The sequence below is a fragment of the Sphaerodactylus townsendi genome, linkage group LG14 (assembly GCF_021028975.2).
Source record: "Sphaerodactylus townsendi isolate TG3544 linkage group LG14, MPM_Stown_v2.3, whole genome shotgun sequence".
NCBI classification, from domain to species: domain Eukaryota; kingdom Metazoa; phylum Chordata; class Lepidosauria; order Squamata; family Sphaerodactylidae; genus Sphaerodactylus; species Sphaerodactylus townsendi.
This window is the reverse complement of record NC_059438.1, coordinates 33218209-33243078: the sequence shown is the minus strand read 5'-3', so window position 1 is coordinate 33243078 and position 24870 is coordinate 33218209. Positions and strand designations below refer to the sequence as shown.

At 65.1% G+C, this 24870-nt stretch overlaps 1 protein-coding gene across 1 annotated transcript in view; it reads left to right on the top strand.

Moving 5' to 3' along the window:
* Positions 1-3074: 3074 nt before the first annotated feature.
* The window catches only part of CRIP2 (cysteine rich protein 2), a 42348-nt gene continuing 20552 nt past the window's right edge, over positions 3075-24870 (top strand). Inside the window, exon 1 of the mRNA XM_048516116.1 lies at positions 3075-3229. Coding sequence (XP_048372073.1) covers positions 3187-3229 — 43 coding nt within the window. The 5' untranslated portion in view covers positions 3075-3186. The remainder of the gene's footprint in view (positions 3230-24870) is intronic.

Genomic DNA, 24870 nt, shown 5'->3' with positions numbered 1-24870 from the left:
TTGTGTCTTCATTTCTCTGAAGGCCAGTTTTGCTATATTCAGACCCTGGATCTGAGAACAAAGTTGTCAGCGTATACTGTGAAGTTCAGAACAGAGTTACAACTTTCTCGGTGAGGCTTGGCGGTTAGTCACATGTGAGTAAAACAATTAGAGGTTAGTCTCATGTGAGTAAAAGGCATTCTGTACATGTTAAGAGGCATGCCTTTTTTCAGGCAGTTAAGTTACAGCAAAGTGGTTTGCAATTAACAATTAAAGCCAGATATCAGGTTCAGTGAAACTCAGCTTATCCTGCCACACTTCAGTTTCTAAGGCAGATCAGCAGGAGGGAATGACAAAACAATCCAATATTCTCACTGTGGACTTCAAAGAGGAGGTAATCAAGAAAGAAGTAAAGAGTCCAGGGAGAAAAAAAGGTGATGGGATGGAATAGAAGTAAAAAGACTATTGAAGATATGATTGAAAAGATATGATTGAAAAGATATGATTGAAGTCTACAAAATTATGCCTGGGGTAGAAAATGTTGACAGAGAGAAATTTTTCTCTCTTTCTCACAATACTAAAATCAGGGGGCATCTATTGAAAATGCTGGAGGGAAGAATTAGGACTAATAAAAGGAAACACTTCTTCACACAACATGTGGTTGGTGTTTGGAATATGCTGCCACAGGAGGTGGTGATGGCTACTAACCTGGATAGCTTTAAAAGGGGCTTGGACAGATTTATGGAGGAGAAGTCGATCTATCTTGATCCGCCTTGATGTCAGATTGCAAATGCCTTAGCAGACCAGGTGATCAGGAGCAGCAGCAGCAGAAGGCCATTGCTTTCACATCCTGCATGTGAGCACCCAAAGGCACCTGTTGGGCCACTGCGAGTAGCAGAGTGCTGGACTAGATGGACTCTGGTCTGATCCAGCAGGCTAGTTCTTATGTTCTTATGACACTTGTTGTGACTTTTAATTCTTGGAGGAGAGCCCCTCTTGATTGGCTCTCGACAATTGGATCTATTGAGGAATGGATTCAAGGTGCAGGAAAAGAGATCCCACCTAAACATTAGGAAGAACTTTCTGACTATCAGGGCTGTTCGACAGTGGAATTCACTGCCTCAGAGAGTGGTGGAGTCTCCTTCTTTGGAGGTTTTTAAAGAGAGGCTGGATGGCCATCTGTCAGGAGTGCTTTGATTGTGTGTTCTTGCTTTGCAGGGGGTTGGACTTGATGGCCCTTGGGGTCTCTTCCAACTCTATGATCATGGGTTAGACAGCTTCTAATCTATATAAGGCCACATAATTATGTCACTACTTTGTCTTCTTCATATTGCTCTTCAAGGCTATTCTGTTCTGGGCATCTCTGAGAGTCCAGACTGGCTCTGATTATGTGTGCTGCAGCATCCTCTATGATTTTTTTGGGTCAAGTCCAGCAACTATGTGTTTGATCTTTCCTGCTGAAGCGTCTGGCCATTTTCCTATGCCATGGTCCACCATTCTCCTCCCTCCTTTCCCCCTCAGCTATACATTTTTATCATTTCAGGAGAGGTTTTTTTGCTGTTTTGGTGGATCAAGGAAGCATTGATTAAATGGATCTACAAACAGATCTACAAAGCATCAAGTCAATGGATCAACAAAGCATTGTGTCTATGAATAAGCAACAAAGTTAAAAATAAAAAACATTATGGCAGCCATAAAACGTTTGGAGGAGGCGAATACAGAAAAACATAATGGTAAAGGGGAGGATAAGGAATGTTCTGAAAACGTTCTACGCATCTTGGGTGGAAAGAAGAAGAGTTGGATTTATACCCAGTCTTTCTCTCCTGTAAAAACGTTCAAAGGGGTTTACGAACTCCTTTTCCTTCCTCTCCCCACAACAGACACTTTGCGAGACAAGTGGAGCTGAGAGAGAGTTCTGAGAGAACTGTGACTAGCCCAAGGTCACCCAGCAGGCTTCCTGTGCAGGATTGAGTAAACAAATCCATGTCTGCAGGTCTGCCACTCAGGTGGAGGAGTGGGGAATCAAACACGGTTCTCCAGATTAGAGTCTACCTGCTGTTAACCACTAAACCAGGCTGGCCTTGATCCTACAGTCATGCTAGCATGCAATCCCTGTAATGGCTGCCAGATTGTCCCTGTTTTTCCATAATCTAACCCCAAGGTACCCAACCCTTTTCTCAGCATGTGAGCACTTTTCAAATTCTGACACGGTGCAGGACCCAACCACAAACCATGGCGGTTGCAAGGTAGTACCAGATGCACCCACACAGAGGAAGCCCAAGTACAGCACAGAAGATGGATAATTTTAAAAAATACTCTGACAAAGAGAGAGAATAAAACCAGTACTGTGGTGGGAGTTTTCAATGAAATGTAAGGACAGTTCTAAGGATAGTGCAGGCTTGGTTTGATGTAGAACCCACTTTGTCAATTAAAATGTAAGGATGGTGCAGCTTGATCTAGAACCCACCGATTTGCTAATGACATGTATGGAGAGTTGAAGCTTGATTTGATCTAGAACCCACCAATTTGCTAACGACGTGTGCGGAGAGTTGAAGCTTGATCTGATCTAGAACCCACCGATTTGCTAATGACATGTACGGAGAGTTGAAGCTTGGTTTGATCTAGAACCCACCGATTTGCTAATTAATTTAATTAGCAGTTAGCAGTTAATTTGCTAATTAAATGTACAAGCTTATTAAATGTTCAAGCTTGGTTTGATGTAGAACCCATTGATTTGCTAGCGAAACGCAAGGACAGTGCAGGCTTGAAACTGATCTAGAACCCGCTGGCTTCTCTTTCGGGCGGCCCCAACTTCATCCACTGGACCTAAACGCGCCCGTCCTGGCGGCTGACCCGCGCCCAACAAACGAAGCCCCCCTCGGCTTGCGCCGCGCGAAGACGACCGGCCTCTCCGGCCTTCGCATCGCCCATGAACCCGGCCGGCGCGGTCCAGGGCCGCTTCCGCTCCTCCGCCCCCGGGATGCCGCGCAGGGACCAGCGCCTGGAGGCGGCGGCGGCGGCGGCTCCGCCCAGCAGCTCCCCCTCCCGGGCCAGGAGCCGCGGCGCAGCCAATGGGCGCGGCGGGGGCGGAGCCGGCGGGGGCGGCCAGGCCGGGCGGATGGAGCGCGCGAGTCGGGCGCGCCCCGGGGAGCCGAGCGCCGCCGCCGCCGCCGCCGCCTGTGCTGTGCCGCTGCCCTCCTGCCGGCCATGGCGTCCAAGTGCCCCAAGTGCGACAAGACCGTCTACTTCGGTGAGTGGCCGGTGCCGGGCGGGCGTCTCTCCCGGGCTGCATCCTCTGGCCAGGCTCGCCGGTGCCGGCACTCTGCGCCCCGAGTCCGGCTGCCCCTGCCTGCCTGGCCAGGGAAGTTGCCCACGTTGGAGGAAGGAGGATGGGAAGGGGGGAGGGTTGGGAAAGCATCTTCCCGTCCCCCTCCCCGCACCCTTCAAAGTTGGAGCGGAGAAATGCACCGCGGGGGTATCTGAGCGAGTGCAGAGTGCTTTCCCCAGCCCAGCCGTGAAAGCTCAGGGCCGTGCTAGAAGCGGGTCATTCCTGCAGAGGTGGCCACTGGGACCCTTCGACGCCTGCTTCTTCGGACATCCCAGCCAGTGGTGGGATTCAGCAGGTTCGCACCACTTCAGCAGAACCGGTTGTTAAAATGCCCCTTGTAAACAACCGCTTCTTAAATTATTTGAATCCCACAACCCCTGACCCCGCTGATCCAGCCCCCTCCCCCCAGTTGCTGGCAGAAGACCTGCGCCCCCGGAGAGCGGACTGGATCTTCCGGCGCCTCCCACCCAGATGGCTCAGTAGATGCTCTCTCTTAGGGCACCCCCTGCCAGATGGTTAGGACAAAGGGTCCTCAGGGAAAGGGGGCCTGCCCTGACTCAAGGGATCCTCCACCTGCCAGGGCAGTCAACCCCAGAGAACCACTGCTGGGAGGCATCCCCTGGGGGAAGGCTTGGACCCCCGGACCCTCTTTGTTGGCTGCTGTGTGAAGCAGGATGATGCATTCAATGAACCACTGAGTTGATCCAGCTGGCTCTTACATCTTGGAGACTGGCCACAGTTGGCCCGATCCGGCAGAGATACTTGCATGAACAAGCAAACTCAGGGGCACTTCTCTGCTCTGTGTCTACTGCAAACATCTTCCCTTTGTACAGGCTCCTGTACCTTCCCGAAAGTTAAACAATTAGATTTGAGCTCAGTAACAACCGAGAGGCCGACCAGAATTTCAGGGTAGAAGCTTTCGAGAGTGAAATCCCCCTTTGTCTGACACCACCAGATCTTGGAGTCCTTTTATCCCAGCCAGGAGATGGGAGTGCTGTTGTAAAGAATCCTCGCAAAGGATGCAAGGGGACGGTTGGTTCATATTCCAACAGTTTGCTTCTTCCAAAATTTATGCATCCTCCCATGGCCCCCACCCAAGTTTCTCCTGATTTTGCCTGCTAACAAACCGAATTTTATCCCCCTCCCGCCCATTAACCGTTGTTCTTCATACTCCATGTTCCCTTTCCTCACTCGTGCTTGTTGCTACGTTACCAGATTTCTACTCCAGTCTTTTTTAGCCTAGCAGCCTGCTCTCCTGATGCAAGCGAGCCTGTCTCCAGTTAGCTGCTACCTCCCCGTGTTGGGGGGAGGGGGACTGAGCCCGCCTGTCTCCATTCCTCCCCCTGCTCCCGTCATGCCTGAGGGGGGCTCTCGTGTTCGGGATGGTTGTTTCAAGGCAGGTGTCCTTGCAACCGATGTGCGCGCCTGCTTTTGTGCACCTGCTACAAATTCTAGAGGAGGGAAATCCTTGCCGATGAATCTTACATTTATTTCATCCACACACAAACATGTATTTGGTTAACCGGACAGTGATTTTTATCTGTGTTTTTCCCAACAAGATAGCAGTCAGGATGTCTCCCCCCCCCCTCCACCCCCGCCCTGCGTTTTTAATTTTTATCTCTTGGATGGTGGCTCAGTGTATTGTTTGATCCAGGTAAGCAGGTGCCTCCTACCTGTTCTTTGGAAATTGATTAGAGATGTGGAAAGAGCGCTTCATGTGCCCGAGGCAAAGGATTTGTCTCTGGCATTTCCCCCCCCCACCCCCAAAGCCTTTAGATTCCTCTGGTGTGTAGAGAAAACCTCCTTTGTGTTGGCTGCTAGCGAGGAGGAGGAGGAAGACGAGAGAAAGATGTGAAGGAGCTTTGTGTGAGGTAGCCGCCCTAGAGGTTGTACGGAAACATGGGAATCCTATAAATGCAGTTTCTGTGCATTCTTTCCATTATACCCTGGGTGGAAAAAAAACTCTCTGTAGTTTTACTGATTTAAAATGTACAAAAAAGGTAGTCATTGGATTTGTCACTGTAGGTCTGTACTTGGCAGGGCAATTGAGTCTGACTTCCTGTGACAGCAGAATTCAGGAGGTGCTGATTATCTTGGAAATGTTGACTTCTAAATCAAGACTCCTGGTTTAGTAAGCTCATTTTATGGGCTACTCTACCATCTCAAAGGAGGCTTTGAAAAGCCAGCTGAATCCATTTGTCACCCTTTTCTTCCTTGCCAGATCTTTCTCCGTCCACTCTTTGTTCTGGTAATTCCAGTTTTAGATCCAGTTGCCTTTAAAGGTCTAATATGACTTTTCCATGGAATTAAAATAGCATTGCCTTGTTGGAATGGATTGGAACAAGAGCTTCCTATGTAGACTGAAGCATTTCAGAGGCACGGTTTTCATGTCAATAGAATGAATGCTTTTTAGTTATTACATAACTTGGTGTCTTAACGGGCAGGTTTATTCAATCAGTTTTCCAGGTGCATCTTTTAAAAAAAACACAACATGTTGTATTATCTGTATTATCTATTCAGCATTTCAGAACAGAATTATTAATTCAACTATTTTTGTAATCCTAATCCCATTGCATTGTTTACTGGATGTCTTACAATATTTGATTACAAGATCTAAAACAATCCAGTCTGATTTGAATCTCAGTGAGAAAGGTGGCCCATAAATAAACAAGCAAATACCCAGCCTGCTATCAATTTCATGTTGAGGATTTGTCATGCATTGTTTTTCTTCTGTTCCTGGGGATGGGCTGTGATTTGATGAAACATATGACATCAGAATATTTCTCCCTAAATTCTTTTTTTAACCTCTCTTTGTGTGCCTTGAGCAAGTCTCTTCTCCAATCTCCGTCAACACAAAAAATGAGGAATTTGCTGTTTTCTTTAAATAGATGTTTGTTTATAGATGAAAAAAGGTCTTGGGTTTAAGTTTATAGTGGGAATAACATTTTTTACTTTTGTGTGTGGGAAAATGTTGGTCTGAACATGTTACAAGAGAAACCTTCCCCCACCCCTTCAAGATGTGAACCCTTTTCCTGTGGAACAATATTCATAACAAATGTGGAAGTCAAAATTGGACATCCATGTCAACTTTTCAGGAAAGATCCTGGTGCAGTTTTAAGTGAAGGCGTTCCCCTGTGCAAACATCAGGTCATTACTGACCAATGGGATGATGTCACATCACGACATTTACTAGGCAGACTTTGTTTATGGGGCAGTTTGCCATTGCCTTCCCCAGTCATTGACACTTTACCCCCAGCAAGTTGGGTGCTCATTTTACTGACCTCAGAAGAATGGAAGACTGAGTCAGTCTAGAGCAGTGGTACCGTGTTTCCCCGAAAATAAGACAGTGTCTTATATTAATTTTTGCTCCCAAAGATGCGCTATGACTTATTTTCAGAGGATGTCTTATTTTTCTGTGTTCTGTTCGTCGGGCATGCTTCCAAACAAAAACTTTGCTACGTCTTACTTTCAGGGGATGCCTTATATTTCACACTTCAGCAAAACCTCTACTATCTCTTATTTTCAGGGAATGTCTTATATTCGGGGAAACAGGGTAGTGAACCTTTTTGAGACCGAGTGCCCAAATTGCAACCCAAAACCCACTTATTTGTTGCAAAGTGCCAATATGGCAATTTAACCTGAATACTGAGGTTTTAGTTTAGAAAAAACAGTTGGCTCCGAGGCGTGTGTTACTCAGGAGTAAGCTTGGTGGTAGTCGGTGGCTTTGCTTTGAAGCAACCGTGCAACTCTTCCAATGGGTGAATCACGACCCTAGGAGGGTTTACTCAGAAGCAAGCCCCATTGCCAGCAACCAAGCTTACTCCCAGGAAAAGGATCGTGCTTTAGTTCTTCACCTGAAAACCAGTGGGGTTTAACAGCGCTTAATAGGGCTACCTACACTGGTTCCCCAAAACTAGGTCTTAGGTTTAATGCTAATAATTGACCCCAGCGGCCCAGGCCAGCCTAGATGTGTTTGTGGAGGGGGACTCTGTTTGCGCGTGCCCACAGAGAGGGCTCTGAGTGCCACCTCTGGCACCCGTGCCATAGGTTCACCACCACTGGTCTAGAGTAGAGGTGTCCAACTCTGGTGTTTCAGATGTTCATGGACTACAATTCCCATCAGCCCCTGGGGCTAAGGGGAATTGTAGTCCATGAACATCTGAAACGTCAGAGTTGAACACTCCTGATAGAGCTAACTACCTGAAACTGACTTCTGTCAGGATTGAACTCAGGTTGTGAGCAGAACTTTGATTGCAGCTTGCCACTCTGTGCCAAGTAAGTGTTAAGTATGTATTTCTGTCAGCTTTGAGTGTGTGCTGAAGATCTCTGCAACACAAGAATCCTCATCTTCCTTTTGGCTTTGGACCCAAGCTTTACCAATTGCTTTGCGATAGGAAATATAATAAAACATTGTGGATGGCATTTTCTCAACTCTGGTTGCAATGCTAAAAACACTTCCCTCTGAATAAAACGGGAACTACTTTCCAGTAGACCTGTTGAGGATTGGTCGCTCAATCTCTCAAACGTCACCAGATAATCCCACGAAAATGTTCCTGTTCTGGATGAGGCAACAGGCTACAATGAGAATTATCTGTATTCGTGGAAAAAAATGATTCTGAGATTGCTTCCTGTTGTAAAAATGAGCGTGCCCCTCTCAAACGGGACATTTTGCTGTTCCTGAATTTATGAGTGAGATCACAAGTTAACAAAAATCTTAAAATAGTTTGTAAAATGTATGCTGGGCCAGCAGGAACGTTGTTCCTAGTAGCCAGCTGTATTATTTTAATGGTTATAGTAAAATATAAAACGGAATGTGACTAATTTTGAGCAGACGTCATAGTACAAACAACTCTCTGGAGCTTTCTCTTGGCTCCAAATACTACTAATAGCTACTGTTTAACCTTCTTCATTTTAGCAAAGAAAGGTGGTTGATGGTTGGACACCCAGAAAGCAGAACAATGGAACTTTTCTTATGCCCTTCTGCGCAAGGAGGCATTTCCCGCAGAGTTTCCATGGGTCATTGCCCTCTATTAGGTTTTTTGTGTTGTGAGGGCGAACAGAACGGCGTACAGGAGCAGCGGACCACAGCGTCCTCCCTGAATTATCATGAAACCCTGAGAGTTAAATAAAACTGTACTAAAAATGTAACAGACATTGTTCATCTCTGGGAAGCGGGGCGAGGTGGTGAGCAAGTTGTTCCTGAGTCTCATTTTTTCTTTTTCTGCCTTGGCTAGAAGAACAGTGAAAATATGAGGGCCGTCCATGGGATTGTGGCTTCTTTCCAGGAGCAAATGGACAAAAATCCCAGAATAGATAGTGTCTCTGCAGACCTCCCTTTCATGGCCCAAGATGGGGGGAGGAGGAGAAACTTTATGAAGTCCTTTCCCTGGAAGGTCTTGATAACACCCCTCTTGAATGTGGCATGAGTCAGAAGTATAGTTCTTCGCCACGCAGCGGAGAAGAATGGAAGGGCCTTAGTCTGTAGGTTATCTTTGATTTCTAGCTTGCTGCTCCTTACAGTGCAGTGGCGTAGGAGGTTAAGAGCTCGTGTATCTAATCTGGAGGAACCGGGTTTGATTCCCAGCTCTGCCACATGAGCTGTGGAGGCTTATCTGGGGAATTCAGATTAGCCTGTGCACTCCCACACACGCCAGCTGGGTGACCTTGGGCTAGTCACAGCTCTTCTGAGCTCTCTCAGCCCCACCCACCTCACAGGGTGTTTGTTGTGAGGGGGGAAGGGCAAGGAGCTTGTAAGCCCCTTTGAGTCTCCTGCAGGAGAGAAAGGGGGGATATAAATCCAAACTCTTCTTCTTACCTACAAAAGGGAGATATGGTTCCTTTTGATTTGGCCTTCCATGTCCTAAGAGGGGTGAGCGGCATCTCTAGCCTCTACTGCTTTTTTGTTTAACTTTCAAAGTTTCATGATCATTTCTGGAGGTGCCACTTCACAGCGGCTGGCAGAAGAAAGAACACAACAGATGTGGAGGCGAGGGGAGTGACCAAATACCAAAGAGAGGCGTGCAGTTCAACTCCATGCCCAGTATCTGTGCACCACCCTTTCAAAGTTTGCTTCATTTCACCCTTCACTGTTTATTTCTTTCAAATATTGTTTGTGCCATTTGTCCTTCCGAGTTCATCGTGTTGTAATTTTTTTTGCTCTTTAAAAAACCTCTTAAATTGAGCAAAGACATCTGTCTGGCAAATACAGCTATCCCTTCTGCAGCATGGTTTTGATATATTCGTGGGAAGGGATAAGAAATTAAATGGAGATTTTTGTGGGAGTGTTGTGGAAGCTGTAGACAACGCATGAAGAAGAAGAAGAAGAAGAAGAAGAAGAATTTGGATTTATATCCCCCCTTTCTCTCCTGTAGGAGACTCAAAGGGGCTTACAATCTCCTTGCCCTTCCCCCCTCACAACAAACACCCTGTGAGGTGGGTGGGGCTGAGAGAGCTCCGAAAAGCTGTGACTAGCCCAAGGTCACCCAGCTGGCGTGTGTGGGAGTGTACAGGCTAATCTGAATTCCCCAGATAAGCCTCCACAGCTCAGGCGGCAGAGCTGGGAATCAAACCCGGTTCCTCCAGATAAGAGTGCACCTGCTCTTAGCCACTATGCCACTACGCCGCAGCAGACAACACAGAAAAGGTTTAGAAACTTAGAAATGCATAAAAGATATGTACAGCATTGTCTAATATCAACATATTTTGTCTTTTAATACCATAAATGTACACAATTTCTTTTTAGAAGTTAAAATAAAAGGAAAAGAAAAAAAATAAGATTTCTTCCCTGATACAAAGGGAGGGCCAAACGTTGTTCAATTGGATTTCTAGATCGCGGAGTGCGTTGCACCCCTAACCTCAGTGATATGGAAGGGATAACTGTATTGTAGATGAAAATGAATTATTTGGTTGGTTAGGCCCAATTCTGCTTTTTAATTGACCTTAAAAGAGGACTTAAATGGGAGTCAGAGGTTTACTGACTCTAGATATGTATTTATTTTGGCTACTAGCCACTGATGCCCCTTCCTTAATCTGTCTAATCCCTCTCTAAAGCCATCTGTGAGAGTGGCCAACCATAAAGGCAACTGGCAGTGAATCCCACAGTTTAATTACTTGTTGAGTGAAGACGCACATCCTTTTGTCTTCCACAATCTATTGTCCTTCTATTGCATTGGGCGTGTCCCCCTTCCCCCGCCACCCCCCCCCCCGCTCCCCACAACCCCGTTCTAGCATTACTAGAAAAGGAGAGCTGATCTTGTTCACTGTTTTACTCCGTGCATAGTTTTGTGAAGCTCTTATCAAGTATTGCTTGACGAGTACTTATCAGTACTTGAGAATGCATGCCTGACATAAATATAGCCTGCTTTGGGGCAGGGTAGCTGGTAACGTATCAGAAAGGATTATGAAAGTAATCTTCAGTTTTAAGGTCTGAATGGCTCCTGTTTAGTTTATGGGACGTTGAGCATCCTGGTACCGTGCAGATAACCCAGGGCTCCGACCGGAAAAGATGATTAATGTGTGATATTCTTGGAAATGGCAGAAACCTCCGGACTTCAGAGGCGGAGATGTCCACCATAGAATGTGAGCAGTGAAACTGTGTATGCCTGGGAGCATTACAGAGAATGTTGCTGACAGGACAGGGGCTTGCAGAGTTGATTCTGTATTTGGGCACGCTCTACTCAGCTAACTTCAACAGTTTATGAATGGCAGTGCCAACTGGGTTTTTTCTCCCTCTAGGAAAAATTGACATTTCGGGAGGAAACTGAAATAGGTGCAATACTTATTTTTCTTTCCAAGAGCCGATTTGGTCCCCTCTTGGGATTGGGCTGTCAGAGTCATAATATGACTGAGAGCGTATTTTAATATCAAGCTAAACGTTATAACATTTAAAACGAATTTTTCAGTAGTGTTGATTATATAGATGCCCTCTGTGCAGTCAGCCTTCAACGAAGAAAGATCGACTCTGAATTCTTCTGCATGTGACTGGCTTGACAAGTCAAAAAGGCTCTGGGCCAGGGGAAATCTTTCTGACAGTGCGATCCTATGCGAAATTACTTTAGGACTCTAGAGTAAGCCCATTAAATTCAGCGGACTTAGACTAGAGCAACTTTGCGTAGATATATGTTGTAATATTGCCTTCTTCCGGCAATATTCCAAATCAAAGAAATAAGTTTCCTTAAAACAAATCTTTGCAAACTGTGTATATTTGTGCACACTTTGCCTGCATTTATGTTTCTCTAAAGAGCCTTAGCATTTCAAAGGCCGATGACAAACTAATATTACTACTGGACCAGGAGGGTTCATAGTGCTTGACTGTGTGAAAGTCAGCAGAAAAACTTAAACAGTCAGGCCTCTGTTCCAAGAAACAACAGGAGCACATGGAAAAGAGTTTCGATTTCGTTGTGTGCATGGGAGAAATTTAAAATGTTATGTTTGTTTAAAAAATCCAAAAGTTAAAGTCATTTGGTACCATTTATAAATACCAACAAAAATAATGGAACACAGTCGGCAAGCTTCCGTACTTTTCAGAGTTCTTCGACAGGCTGGATGTTAAATCGAAAATAGAAAATTGGGGTGGGAGGGGGAAGAAAGTCCGTCAGGCAGTTTTATCTGGGAAGGCTAGAGAAATTTTTCAGTGCAATCCTAAAATTGTTGATGCTGAAGTCGAATTGAGTCCGAGGGCTTAATGGTAAAAAGGTAAAGTTTCCCCTTCAGTCGTGATTAGAGAAACATCCTTACAAAAAGATACATGGTCACGAAGAGGTTTTTAAAAAATAAACAATAACTAAAAACTCATCTTGAAGTAAAACATCTTCATTTGCATCCCCATTTCTTAAATCCAGCCCAACACCTTTTTCAGTAGTTCCAGTGGAAAGTTCCTGTTCTTGTTCCAAACCACAATGAAAAGAGATCACCAGTGTGCAAATAAGTTTTGAGCTTGCATTTACTCAAGTGAATTTTAGGCTCCCATTAAAAGGTAAAGTTTCTCCTTCAGTTGTGTTTGACCCTGGGTTACCACTGCAAGCAATGATTTTATAGGCAAGCCATTTTTGTGGGGTAGTTTGCCATTGCTTTCCCCGGCTATTCTTTACCCCCTAGCTATGTGCTAGGTAGTCATTTACCAACCAAGGAATGGATGGATGGCTGAGTTGACCATGAGCCAGCTGCCAGGATATCTGTCCCACAGGGGGCTTGAACTCCTGACTGTGTGAGTAGCTATGCAAGCACTTAACCGGTACGCCGCACGGCTCTTGAGCGCTTACTTACTAGCAAACCCTTCCGTAAGTCCGAGGGCTAGCTTACTAGCAAACCCTTCCATCAGCATATTTCTAGATAAATTGTTTTTGTTTTTAAAAGTTAAAAAACCAAGCCTATCCGGATTGTCATGGATTGCTTTTGCCCCCCCCCCCCCCTAACCCTTTGAAGCCTGCATGGCATCAACTCAGTTTCTCTGATCTTTAATTTTACCGTACAAATCACACCAGGCCCTCTTTCTGTCCCTCATCCACCGAATGAGCTAGGAAGCAATCAATTTCACAGATCAACAACAACGAACCTCCCATTTCCCTTCTGTTGCTAAACAGCCAGCATAGCAAAGCCCTTGGGCTCTAGGCTCTTTCGGAGCTGCATAGGCAGAACAGCATGTCATGGCGAAGGCCCCAGCCAGGCACGGCCCTGCCTGAGCAGCAGAGCAAAACTACACCCATTGACTCAGCCATCAGCCTTGGGTCATTCCAAAAATAAACTGGGAATCAAGCAAAGGGTTTGGGACATCAGACTTCAGTGCCGTCGAAGCTCTATTGCAATGCACCATCCCTTCAGGAAACAAGAGATTGGTAGCGTCAAACAATTTAGCTAATGGATTGATTCCCAGACAGAGAAGAGTTTTCAATGTTCTTCCCTCTGCTTCATTAGAAGGGAGATATGGCGGTGGAGCATGTCAGGAGTGCTTATGTCCTTGTACCAGAGGGGAAATTGAAGTGGTTGGAACACTCTACCACCAGCTGTCTGGGCCCTGTGGGGTCTTGGTGAGTTCCACAGGGCCTGTAAGACTGAGTTGTTCCACCGGGCTTTTGGGGGGACCAGCTGTTGATATGCGCCCCCTCCTTTTGCTCTCCCGTGCACTCTGGGCCCATAACAACCGCTCCCCTTCCTCTTTTTCTGGGAGGGTTTCTATGAGTTTTAAATTGGTCACCAATACTTTTGTATTATTTTGCATAATTTTGATTGTCTTGAATGAGGTGCTGTTTAATGGGGTTTTAATGTTATGGTTAAGTGGAGCCTATCTTACTGTAACTTGTATTTATTTATTTGCTCCAACACTGGTCTGTTTTATTCATCTTGTTGTTCACTGCCCAGAGCCCTTTGGGGGAGGGGCAGTATATAAGAATTATAAATAAATATATATGTGCTTCTCCTCTATAATGACCTCTTCTTTTTATGCTACCAAGTCACGGCTGACTTTATGGTGGCCCCATTGAGTGTTCAAGGCAAGGGGTATTCACAGGCGATTTACCATTACTTGCCTCCTCCTCATGACCCTGGTATTCCTTGGAGGAATTACACTGTTCTGTCCTCCATTTTATCTTCACAGCAACCTTATGAGATAGGTTAGGCTGAGCATATATGGCTGGCTGAACATCACCCAGCAAGCTGCCATGTTAAAATGGGGATTCAAACCTGAGTTTCTCCGATCCTGGTCTTACACTAACCACTACACCATGCTGTTTTTAAAATATATATTTAAATCAAAGATTGTATGTGTGTTCCTGCAGCTGTTGTGCACCGCTACAACTGGAAAATGAGCAGCAGGTTGTGCTGCCCTTGTGCTTCTCTGAATGGTCAATAAATTCCATAGGAATCCATTGGCCAAGCCAGTCAATCTTTCCTTGTTTTAATGTGTCTCATCCTTTTGCTATAGTTTTGATTTGGCAGTCATGGGCTTTGGCCCAGGAAGAGCCTGTGCCATTAAGGGCGGGGGTGGACTCTAGCTTGCCCCATGTGGTTGGTTCAGTGTGAATTGAAATGTGCCCCTTTCCCAATGATATGATTGCCTTGGCTTGTAGATGCATATTTTATATATTTTTTCTGCATTCTTCATTCCTTACTCTGAGGCCGTGGTGGCGAACCTTTGGCACTCCAGATGTTATGGACTACAATTCCCATCAGCCCCTGCCAGCATGGTCAATTGGCCATGCTGGCAGGGTGTGGGGGGGGGGGGGGGGGGGGGGGGGGGGGGTTGGGGGGGGGGGGGGGGGGGGGGGGGGGGGGGGGGCGGCGGGGTGGGTGGGGGGTGGGGGGGGGGCTGGTGCGGGGGGTGGGGGGGGGGGGGGGAGTGGGGGGGGCAGGCGGGGCGCTGGGGGGGGGGGGGGGTTTTTGGGGGGGTGTGGGGGGGTTTGGGGGGGAGGGGGGGTTGGGGAGGGGGGGTTTGGGGGGGGGGGGGGGTGGGGGGGGGGGGGGGTGGGGGGGGGGGGGGGTGGGGGGGGGGGGGGGTGGGGGGGGGGGGGGGTGGGGGGGGGGGGGGGTGGGGGGGGGGGGGGGTGGGGGGGGGGGGGGGTGGGGGGGGGGGGGGGTGGGGGGGGGGGGGGGTGGGGGGGGGGGGGGGTGGGGGGGGGGGGGGGTGGGGGGGGGGGGGGGTGGGGGGGGGGGGGGGTGGGGGGGGGGGGGGGTGGGGGGGGGGGGGGGTGGGGGGGGGGGGGGGTGGGGGGGGGGGGGGGTGGGGGGGGGGGGGGGTGGGGGGGGGGGGGGGTGGGGGGGGGGGGGGGTGGGGGGGGGGGGGGGTGGGGGGGGGGGGGGGTGGGGGGGGGGGGGGGTGGGGGGGGGGGGGGGTGGGGGGGGGGGGGGGTGGGGGGGGGGGGGGGTGGGGGGGGGGGGGGGTGGGGGGGGGGGGGGGTGGGGGGGGGGGGGGGTGGGGGGGGGGGGGGGTGGGGGGGGGGGGGGGTGGGGGGGGGGGGGGGTGGGGGGGGGGGGGGGTGGGGGGGGGGGGGGGTGGGGGGGGGGGGGGGTGGGGGGGGGGGGGGGTGGGGGGGGGGGGGGGTGGGGGGGGGGGGGGGTGGGGGGGGGGGGGGGTGGGGGGGGGGGGGGGTGGGGGGGGGGGGGGGTGGGGGGGGGGGGGGGTGGGGGGGGGGGGGGGTGGGGGGGGGGGGGGGTGGGGGGGGGGGGGGGTGGGGGGGGGGGGGGGTGGGGGGGGGGGGGGGTGGGGGGGGGGGGGGGTGGGGGGGGGGGGGGGTGGGGGGGGGGGGGGGTGGGGGGGGGGGGGGGTGGGGGGGGGGGGGGGTGGGGGGGGGGGGGGGTGGGGGGGGGGGGGGGTGGGGGGGGGGGGGGGTGGGGGGGGGGGGGGGTGGGGGGGGGGGGGGGTGGGGGGGGGGGGGGGTGGGGGGGGGGGGGGGTGGGGGGGGGGGGGGGTGGGGGGGGGGGGGGGTGGGGGGGGGGGGGGGTGGGGGGGGGGGGGGGTGGGGGGGGGGGGGGGTGGGGGGGGGGGGGGGTGGGGGGGGGGGGGGGTGGGGGGGGGGGGGGGTGGGGGGGGGGGGGGGTGGGGGGGGGGGGGGGTGGGGGGGGGGGGGGGTGGGGGGGGGGGGGGGTGGGGGGGGGGGGGGGTGGGGGGGGGGGGGGGTGGGGGGGGGGGGGGGTGGGGGGGGGGGGGGGTGGGGGGGGGGGGGGGTGGGGGGGGGGGGGGGTGGGGGGGGGGGGGGGTGGGGGGGGGGGGGGGTGGGGGGGGGGGGGGGTGGGGGGGGGGGGGGGTGGGGGGGGGGGGGGGTGGGGGGGGGGGGGGGTGGGGGGGGGGGGGGGTGGGGGGGGGGGGGGGTGGGGGGGGGGGGGGGTGGGGGGGGGGGGGGGTGGGGGGGGGGGGGGGTGGGGGGGGGGGGGGGTGGGGGGGGGGGGGGGTGGGGGGGGGGGGGGGTGGGGGGGGGGGGGGGTGGGGGGGGGGGGGGGTGGGGGGGGGGGGGGGTGGGGGGGGGGGGGGGTGGGGGGGGGGGGGGGTGGGGGGGGGGGGGGGTGGGGGGGGGGGGGGGTGGGGGGGGGGGGGGGTGGGGGGGGGGGGGGGTGGGGGGGGGGGGGGGTGGGGGGGGGGGGGGGTGGGGGGGGGGGGGGGTGGGGGGGGGGGGGGGTGGGGGGGGGGGGGGGTGGGGGGGGGGGGGGGTGGGGGGGGGGGGGGGTGGGGGGGGGGGGGGGTGGGGGGGGGGGGGGGTGGGGGGGGGGGGGGGTGGGGGGGGGGGGGGGTGGGGGGGGGGGGGGGTGGGGGGGGGGGGGGGTGGGGGGGGGGGGGGGTGGGGGGGGGGGGGGGTGGGGGGGGGGGGGGGTGGGGGGGGGGGGGGGTGGGGGGGGGGGGGGGTGGGGGGGGGGGGGGGTGGGGGGGGGGGGGGGTGGGGGGGGGGGGGGGTGGGGGGGGGGGGGGGTGGGGGGGGGGGGGGGTGGGGGGGGGGGGGGGTGGGGGGGGGGGGGGGTGGGGGGGGGGGGGGGTGGGGGGGGGGGGGGGTGGGGGGGGGGGGGGGTGGGGGGGGGGGGGGGTGGGGGGGGGGGGGGGTGGGGGGGGGGGGGGGTGGGGGGGGGGGGGGGTGGGGGGGGGGGGGGGTGGGGGGGGGGGGGGGTGGGGGGGGGGGGGGGTGGGGGGGGGGGGGGGTGGGGGGGGGGGGGGGTGGGGGGGGGGGGGGGTGGGGGGGGGGGGGGGTGGGGGGGGGGGGGGGTGGGGGGGGGGGGGGGTGGGGGGGGGGGGGGGTGGGGGGGGGGGGGGGTGGGGGGGGGGGGGGGTGGGGGGGGGGGGGGGTGGGGGGGGGGGGGGGTGGGGGGGGGGGGGGGTGGGGGGGGGGGGGGGTGGGGGGGGGGGGGGGTGGGGGGGGGGGGGGGTGGGGGGGGGGGGGGGTGGGGGGGGGGGGGGGTGGGGGGGGGGGGGGGTGGGGGGGGGGGGGGGTGGGGGGGGGGGGGGGTGGGGGGGGGGGGGGGTGGGGGGGGGGGGGGGTGGGGGGGGGGGGGGGTGGGGGGGGGGGGGGGTGGGGGGGGGGGGGGGTGGGGGGGGGGGGGGGTGGGGGGGGGGGGGGGTGGGGGGGGGGGGGGGTGGGGGGGGGGGGGGGTGGGGGGGGGGGGGGGTGGGGGGGGGGGGGGGTGGGGGGGGGGGGGGGTGGGGGGGGGGGGGGGTGGGGGGGGGGGGGGGTGGGGGGGGGGGGGGGTGGGGGGGGGGGGGGGTGGGGGGGGGGGGGGGTGGGGGGGGGGGGGGGTGGGGGGGGGGGGGGGTGGGGGGGGGGGGGGGTGGGGGGGGGGGGGGGTGGGGGGGGGGGGGGGTGGGGGGGGGGGGGGGTGGGGGGGGGGGGGGGTGGGGGGGGGGGGGGGTGGGGGGGGGGGGGGGTGGGGGGGGGGGGGGGTGGGGGGGGGGGGGGGTGGGGGGGGGGGGGGGTGGGGGGGGGGGGGGGTGGGGGGGGGGGGGGGTGGGGGGGGGGGGGGGTGGGGGGGGGGGGGGGTGGGGGGGGGGGGGGGTGGGGGGGGGGGGGGGTGGGGGGGGGGGGGGGTGGGGGGGGGGGGGGGTGGGGGGGGGGGGGGGTGGGGGGGGGGGGGGGTGGGGGGGGGGGGGGGTGGGGGGGGGGGGGGGTGGGGGGGGGGGGGGGTGGGGGGGGGGGGGGGTGGGGGGGGGGGGGGGTGGGGGGGGGGGGGGGTGGGGGGGGGGGGGGGTGGGGGGGGGGGGGGGTGGGGGGGGGGGGGGGTGGGGGGGGGGGGGGGTGGGGGGGGGGGGGGGTGGGGGGGGGGGGGGGTGGGGGGGGGGGGGGGTGGGGGGGGGGGGGGGTGGGGGGGGGGGGGGGTGGGGGGGGGGGGGGGTGGGGGGGGGGGGGGGTGGGGGGGGGGGGGGGTGGGGGGGGGGGGGGGTGGGGGGGGGGGGGGGTGGGGGGGGGGGGGGGTGGGGGGGGGGGGGGGTGGGGGGGGGGGGGGGTGGGGGGGGGGGGGGGTGGGGGGGGGGGGGGGTGGGGGGGGGGGGGGGTGGGGGGGGGGGGGGGTGGGGGGGGGGGGGGGTGGGGGGGGGGGGGGGTGGGGGGGGGGGGGGGTGGGGGGGGGGGGGGGTGGGGGGGGGGGGGGGTGGGGGGGGGGGGGGGTGGGGGGGGGGGGGGGTGGGGGGGGGGGGGGGTGGGGGGGGGGGGGGGTGGGGGGGGGGGGGGGTGGGGGGGGGGGGGGGTGGGGGGGGGGGGGGGTGGGGGGGGGGGGGGGTGGGGGGGGGGGGGGGTGGGGGGGGGGGGGGGTGGGGGGGGGGGGGGGTGGGGGGGGGGGGGGGTGGGGGGGGGGGGGGGTGGGGGGGGGGGGGGGTGGGGGGGGGGGGGGGTGGGGGGGGGGGGGGGTGGGGGGGGGGGGGGGTGGGGGGGGGGGGGGGTGGGGGGGGGGGGGGGTGGGGGGGGGGGGGGGTGGGGGGGGGGGGGGGTGGGGGGGGGGGGGGGTGGGGGGGGGGGGGGGTGGGGGGGGGGGGGGGTGGGGGGGGGGGGGGGTGGGGGGGGGGGGGGGTGGGGGGGGGGGGGGGTGGGGGGGGGGGGGGGTGGGGGGGGGGGGGGGTGGGGGGGGGGGGGGGTGGGGGGGGGGGGGGGTGGGGGGGGGGGGGGGTGGGGGGGGGGGGGGGTGGGGGGGGGGGGGGGTGGGGGGGGGGGGGGGTGGGGGGGGGGGGGGGTGGGGGGGGGGGGGGGTGGGGGGGGGGGGGGGTGGGGGGGGGGGGGGGTGGGGGGGGGGGGGGGTGGGGGGGGGGGGGGGTGGGGGGGGGGGGGGGTGGGGGGGGGGGGGGGTGGGGGGGGGGGGGGGTGGGGGGGGGGGGGGGTGGGGGGGGGGGGGGGTGGGGGGGGGGGGGGGTGGGGGGGGGGGGGGGTGGGGGGGGGGGGGGGTGGGGGGGGGGGGGGGTGGGGGGGGGGGGGGGTGGGGGGGGGGGGGGGTGGGGGGGGGGGGGGGTGGGGGGGGGGGGGGGTGGGGGGGGGGGGGGGTGGGGGGGGGGGGGGGTGGGGGGGGGGGGGGGTGGGGGGGGGGGGGGGTGGGGGGGGGGGGGGGTGGGGGGGGGGGGGGGTGGGGGGGGGGGGGGGTGGGGGGGGGGGGGGGTGGGGGGGGGGGGGGGTGGGGGGGGGGGGGGGTGGGGGGGGGGGGGGGTGGGGGGGGGGGGGGGTGGGGGGGGGGGGGGGTGGGGGGGGGGGGGGGTGGGGGGGGGGGGGGGTGGGGGGGGGGGGGGGTGGGGGGGGGGGGGGGTGGGGGGGGGGGGGGGTGGGGGGGGGGGGGGGTGGGGGGGGGGGGGGGTGGGGGGGGGGGGGGGTGGGGGGGGGGGGGGGTGGGGGGGGGGGGGGGTGGGGGGGGGGGGGGGTGGGGGGGGGGGGGGGTGGGGGGGGGGGGGGGTGGGGGGGGGGGGGGGTGGGGGGGGGGGGGGGTGGGGGGGGGGGGGGGTGGGGGGGGGGGGGGGTGGGGGGGGGGGGGGGTGGGGGGGGGGGGGGGTGGGGGGGGGGGGGGGTGGGGGGGGGGGGGGGTGGGGGGGGGGGGGGGTGGGGGGGGGGGGGGGTGGGGGGGGGGGGGGGTGGGGGGGGGGGGGGGTGGGGGGGGGGGGGGGTGGGGGGGGGGGGGGGTGGGGGGGGGGGGGGGTGGGGGGGGGGGGGGGTGGGGGGGGGGGGGGGTGGGGGGGGGGGGGGGTGGGGGGGGGGGGGGGTGGGGGGGGGGGGGGGTGGGGGGGGGGGGGGGTGGGGGGGGGGGGGGGTGGGGGGGGGGGGGGGTGGGGGGGGGGGGGGGTGGGGGGGGGGGGGGGTGGGGGGGGGGGGGGGTGGGGGGGGGGGGGGGTGGGGGGGGGGGGGGGTGGGGGGGGGGGGGGGTGGGGGGGGGGGGGGGTGGGGGGGGGGGGGGGTGGGGGGGGGGGGGGGTGGGGGGGGGGGGGGGTGGGGGGGGGGGGGGGTGGGGGGGGGGGGGGGTGGGGGGGGGGGGGGGTGGGGGGGGGGGGGGGTGGGGGGGGGGGGGGGTGGGGGGGGGGGGGGGTGGGGGGGGGGGGGGGTGGGGGGGGGGGGGGGTGGGGGGGGGGGGGGGTGGGGGGGGGGGGGGGTGGGGGGGGGGGGGGGTGGGGGGGGGGGGGGGTGGGGGGGGGGGGGGGTGGGGGGGGGGGGGGGTGGGGGGGGGGGGGGGTGGGGGGGGGGGGGGGTGGGGGGGGGGGGGGGTGGGGGGGGGGGGGGGTGGGGGGGGGGGGGGGTGGGGGGGGGGGGGGGTGGGGGGGGGGGGGGGTGGGGGGGGGGGGGGGTGGGGGGGGGGGGGGGTGGGGGGGGGGGGGGGTGGGGGGGGGGGGGGGTGGGGGGGGGGGGGGGTGGGGGGGGGGGGGGGTGGGGGGGGGGGGGGGTGGGGGGGGGGGGGGGTGGGGGGGGGGGGGGGTGGGGGGGGGGGGGGGTGGGGGGGGGGGGGGGTGGGGGGGGGGGGGGGTGGGGGGGGGGGGGGGTGGGGGGGGGGGGGGGTGGGGGGGGGGGGGGGTGGGGGGGGGGGGGGGTGGGGGGGGGGGGGGGTGGGGGGGGGGGGGGGTGGGGGGGGGGGGGGGTGGGGGGGGGGGGGGGTGGGGGGGGGGGGGGGTGGGGGGGGGGGGGGGTGGGGGGGGGGGGGGGTGGGGGGGGGGGGGGGTGGGGGGGGGGGGGGGTGGGGGGGGGGGGGGGTGGGGGGGGGGGGGGGTGGGGGGGGGGGGGGGTGGGGGGGGGGGGGGGTGGGGGGGGGGGGGGGTGGGGGGGGGGGGGGGTGGGGGGGGGGGGGGGTGGGGGGGGGGGGGGGTGGGGGGGGGGGGGGGTGGGGGGGGGGGGGGGTGGGGGGGGGGGGGGGTGGGGGGGGGGGGGGGTGGGGGGGGGGGGGGGTGGGGGGGGGGGGGGGTGGGGGGGGGGGGGGGTGGGGGGGGGGGGGGGTGGGGGGGGGGGGGGGTGGGGGGGGGGGGGGGTGGGGGGGGGGGGGGGTGGGGGGGGGGGGGGGTGGGGGGGGGGGGGGGTGGGGGGGGGGGGGGGTGGGGGGGGGGGGGGGTGGGGGGGGGGGGGGGTGGGGGGGGGGGGGGGTGGGGGGGGGGGGGGGTGGGGGGGGGGGGGGGTGGGGGGGGGGGGGGGTGGGGGGGGGGGGGGGTGGGGGGGGGGGGGGGTGGGGGGGGGGGGGGGTGGGGGGGGGGGGGGGTGGGGGGGGGGGGGGGTGGGGGGGGGGGGGGGTGGGGGGGGGGGGGGGTGGGGGGGGGGGGGGGTGGGGGGGGGGGGGGGTGGGGGGGGGGGGGGGTGGGGGGGGGGGGGGGTGGGGGGGGGGGGGGGTGGGGGGGGGGGGGGGTGGGGGGGGGGGGGGGTGGGGGGGGGGGGGGGTGGGGGGGGGGGGGGGTGGGGGGGGGGGGGGGTGGGGGGGGGGGGGGGTGGGGGGGGGGGGGGGTGGGGGGGGGGGGGGGTGGGGGGGGGGGGGGGTGGGGGGGGGGGGGGGTGGGGGGGGGGGGGGGTGGGGGGGGGGGGGGGTGGGGGGGGGGGGGGGTGGGGGGGGGGGGGGGTGGGGGGGGGGGGGGGTGGGGGGGGGGGGGGGTGGGGGGGGGGGGGGGTGGGGGGGGGGGGGGGTGGGGGGGGGGGGGGGTGGGGGGGGGGGGGGGTGGGGGGGGGGGGGGGTGGGGGGGGGGGGGGGTGGGGGGGGGGGGGGGTGGGGGGGGGGGGGGGTGGGGGGGGGGGGGGGTGGGGGGGGGGGGGGGTGGGGGGGGGGGGGGGTGGGGGGGGGGGGGGGTGGGGGGGGGGGGGGGTGGGGGGGGGGGGGGGTGGGGGGGGGGGGGGGTGGGGGGGGGGGGGGGTGGGGGGGGGGGGGGGTGGGGGGGGGGGGGGGTGGGGGGGGGGGGGGGTGGGGGGGGGGGGGGGTGGGGGGGGGGGGGGGTGGGGGGGGGGGGGGGTGGGGGGGGGGGGGGGTGGGGGGGGGGGGGGGTGGGGGGGGGGGGGGGTGGGGGGGGGGGGGGGTGGGGGGGGGGGGGGGTGGGGGGGGGGGGGGGTGGGGGGGGGGGGGGGTGGGGGGGGGGGGGGGTGGGGGGGGGGGGGGGTGGGGGGGGGGGGGGGTGGGGGGGGGGGGGGGTGGGGGGGGGGGGGGGTGGGGGGGGGGGGGGGTGGGGGGGGGGGGGGGTGGGGGGGGGGGGGGGTGGGGGGGGGGGGGGGTGGGGGGGGGGGGGGGTGGGGGGGGGGGGGGGTGGGGGGGGGGGGGGGTGGGGGGGGGGGGGGGTGGGGGGGGGGGGGGGTGGGGGGGGGGGGGGGTGGGGGGGGGGGGGGGTGGGGGGGGGGGGGGGTGGGGGGGGGGGGGGGTGGGGGGGGGGGGGGGTGGGGGGGGGGGGGGGTGGGGGGGGGGGGGGGTGGGGGGGGGGGGGGGTGGGGGGGGGGGGGGGTGGGGGGGGGGGGGGGTGGGGGGGGGGGGGGGTGGGGGGGGGGGGGGGTGGGGGGGGGGGGGGGTGGGGGGGGGGGGGGGTGGGGGGGGGGGGGGGTGGGGGGGGGGGGGGGTGGGGGGGGGGGGGGGTGGGGGGGGGGGGGGGTGGGGGGGGGGGGGGGTGGGGGGGGGGGGGGGTGGGGGGGGGGGGGGGTGGGGGGGGGGGGGGGTGGGGGGGGGGGGGGGTGGGGGGGGGGGGGGGTGGGGGGGGGGGGGGGTGGGGGGGGGGGGGGGTGGGGGGGGGGGGGGGTGGGGGGGGGGGGGGGTGGGGGGGGGGGGGGGTGGGGGGGGGGGGGGGTGGGGGGGGGGGGGGGTGGGGGGGGGGGGGGGTGGGGGGGGGGGGGGGTGGGGGGGGGGGGGGGTGGGGGGGGGGGGGGGTGGGGGGGGGGGGGGGTGGGGGGGGGGGGGGGTGGGGGGGGGGGGGGGTGGGGGGGGGGGGGGGTGGGGGGGGGGGGGGGTGGGGGGGGGGGGGGGTGGGGGGGGGGGGGGGTGGGGGGGGGGGGGGGTGGGGGGGGGGGGGGGTGGGGGGGGGGGGGGGTGGGGGGGGGGGGGGGTGGGGGGGGGGGGGGGTGGGGGGGGGGGGGGGTGGGGGGGGGGGGGGGTGGGGGGGGGGGGGGGTGGGGGGGGGGGGGGGTGGGGGGGGGGGGGGGTGGGGGGGGGGGGGGGTGGGGGGGGGGGGGGGTGGGGGGGGGGGGGGGTGGGGGGGGGGGGGGGTGGGGGGGGGGGGGGGTGGGGGGGGGGGGGGGTGGGGGGGGGGGGGGGTGGGGGGGGGGGGGGGTGGGGGGGGGGGGGGGTGGGGGGGGGGGGGGGTGGGGGGGGGGGGGGGTGGGGGGGGGGGGGGGTGGGGGGGGGGGGGGGTGGGGGGGGGGGGGGGTGGGGGGGGGGGGGGGTGGGGGGGGGGGGGGGTGGGGGGGGGGGGGGGTGGGGGGGGGGGGGGGTGGGGGGGGGGGGGGGTGGGGGGGGGGGGGGGTGGGGGGGGGGGGGGGTGGGGGGGGGGGGGGGTGGGGGGGGGGGGGGGTGGGGGGGGGGGGGGGTGGGGGGGGGGGGGGGTGGGGGGGGGGGGGGGTGGGGGGGGGGGGGGGTGGGGGGGGGGGGGGGTGGGGGGGGGGGGGGGTGGGGGGGGGGGGGGGTGGGGGGGGGGGGGGGTGGGGGGGGGGGGGGGTGGGGGGGGGGGGGGGTGGGGGGGGGGGGGGGTGGGGGGGGGGGGGGGTGGGGGGGGGGGGGGGTGGGGGGGGGGGGGGGTGGGGGGGGGGGGGGGTGGGGGGGGGGGGGGGTGGGGGGGGGGGGGGGTGGGGGGGGGGGGGGGTGGGGGGGGGGGGGGGTGGGGGGGGGGGGGGGTGGGGGGGGGGGGGGGTGGGGGGGGGGGGGGGTGGGGGGGGGGGGGGGTGGGGGGGGGGGGGGGTGGGGGGGGGGGGGGGTGGGGGGGGGGGGGGGTGGGGGGGGGGGGGGGTGGGGGGGGGGGGGGGTGGGGGGGGGGGGGGGTGGGGGGGGGGGGGGGTGGGGGGGGGGGGGGGTGGGGGGGGGGGGGGGTGGGGGGGGGGGGGGGTGGGGGGGGGGGGGGGTGGGGGGGGGGGGGGGTGGGGGGGGGGGGGGGTGGGGGGGGGGGGGGGTGGGGTGGGGGGGGGGGGGGGGGGGGGGGGGGTGGGGGGGGGGGGGGGTGGGGGGGGGGTGTGGTGGGGGGGGTGGGGGTGGGGGGGGTGGTGTGGGGGTGGGGGGGTGGTGGTGGGGTGGTGGTGGGGGGGGGGTGGGGGTGGTGGGGGGGGGGGGGTGGTGGGGGGGGGGGGGGGGTGGTGGGGGGGGGGGGGGGGGGGGGGGGGGTGGGGGGGGGGTGGTGGGGGGGGGGTGGAGCCGCCTTTCTCTCTCCCCTCCTTGCTGCATTGGTACGGTCCCCTCCGGCTGCTTGGAATGAGCAGCGAGTCGCTCGCGCTTAATGCTGTTTGTAAACCTGGGGAAAAGGAGATAGAGAAGGGGGAGATCCGCTTCTGCCCAGCGGGCCGGATAAATGTCTTCTGGGGGCCTGATTTGGCCCCCGGGCCGTAGTTTGGGGACCCCTGTTCTAGACTGCTTCAAGTTCTGCGTGCTACTGCTGAGAGGAGGGCGTAACGAAGGCAAAAATCACGTGGCAAAATCACCAATTAGTAACCCCCTCTCGGCACACACAAATAATTAGTAACCTACTCTCGGGAATCTGTGAG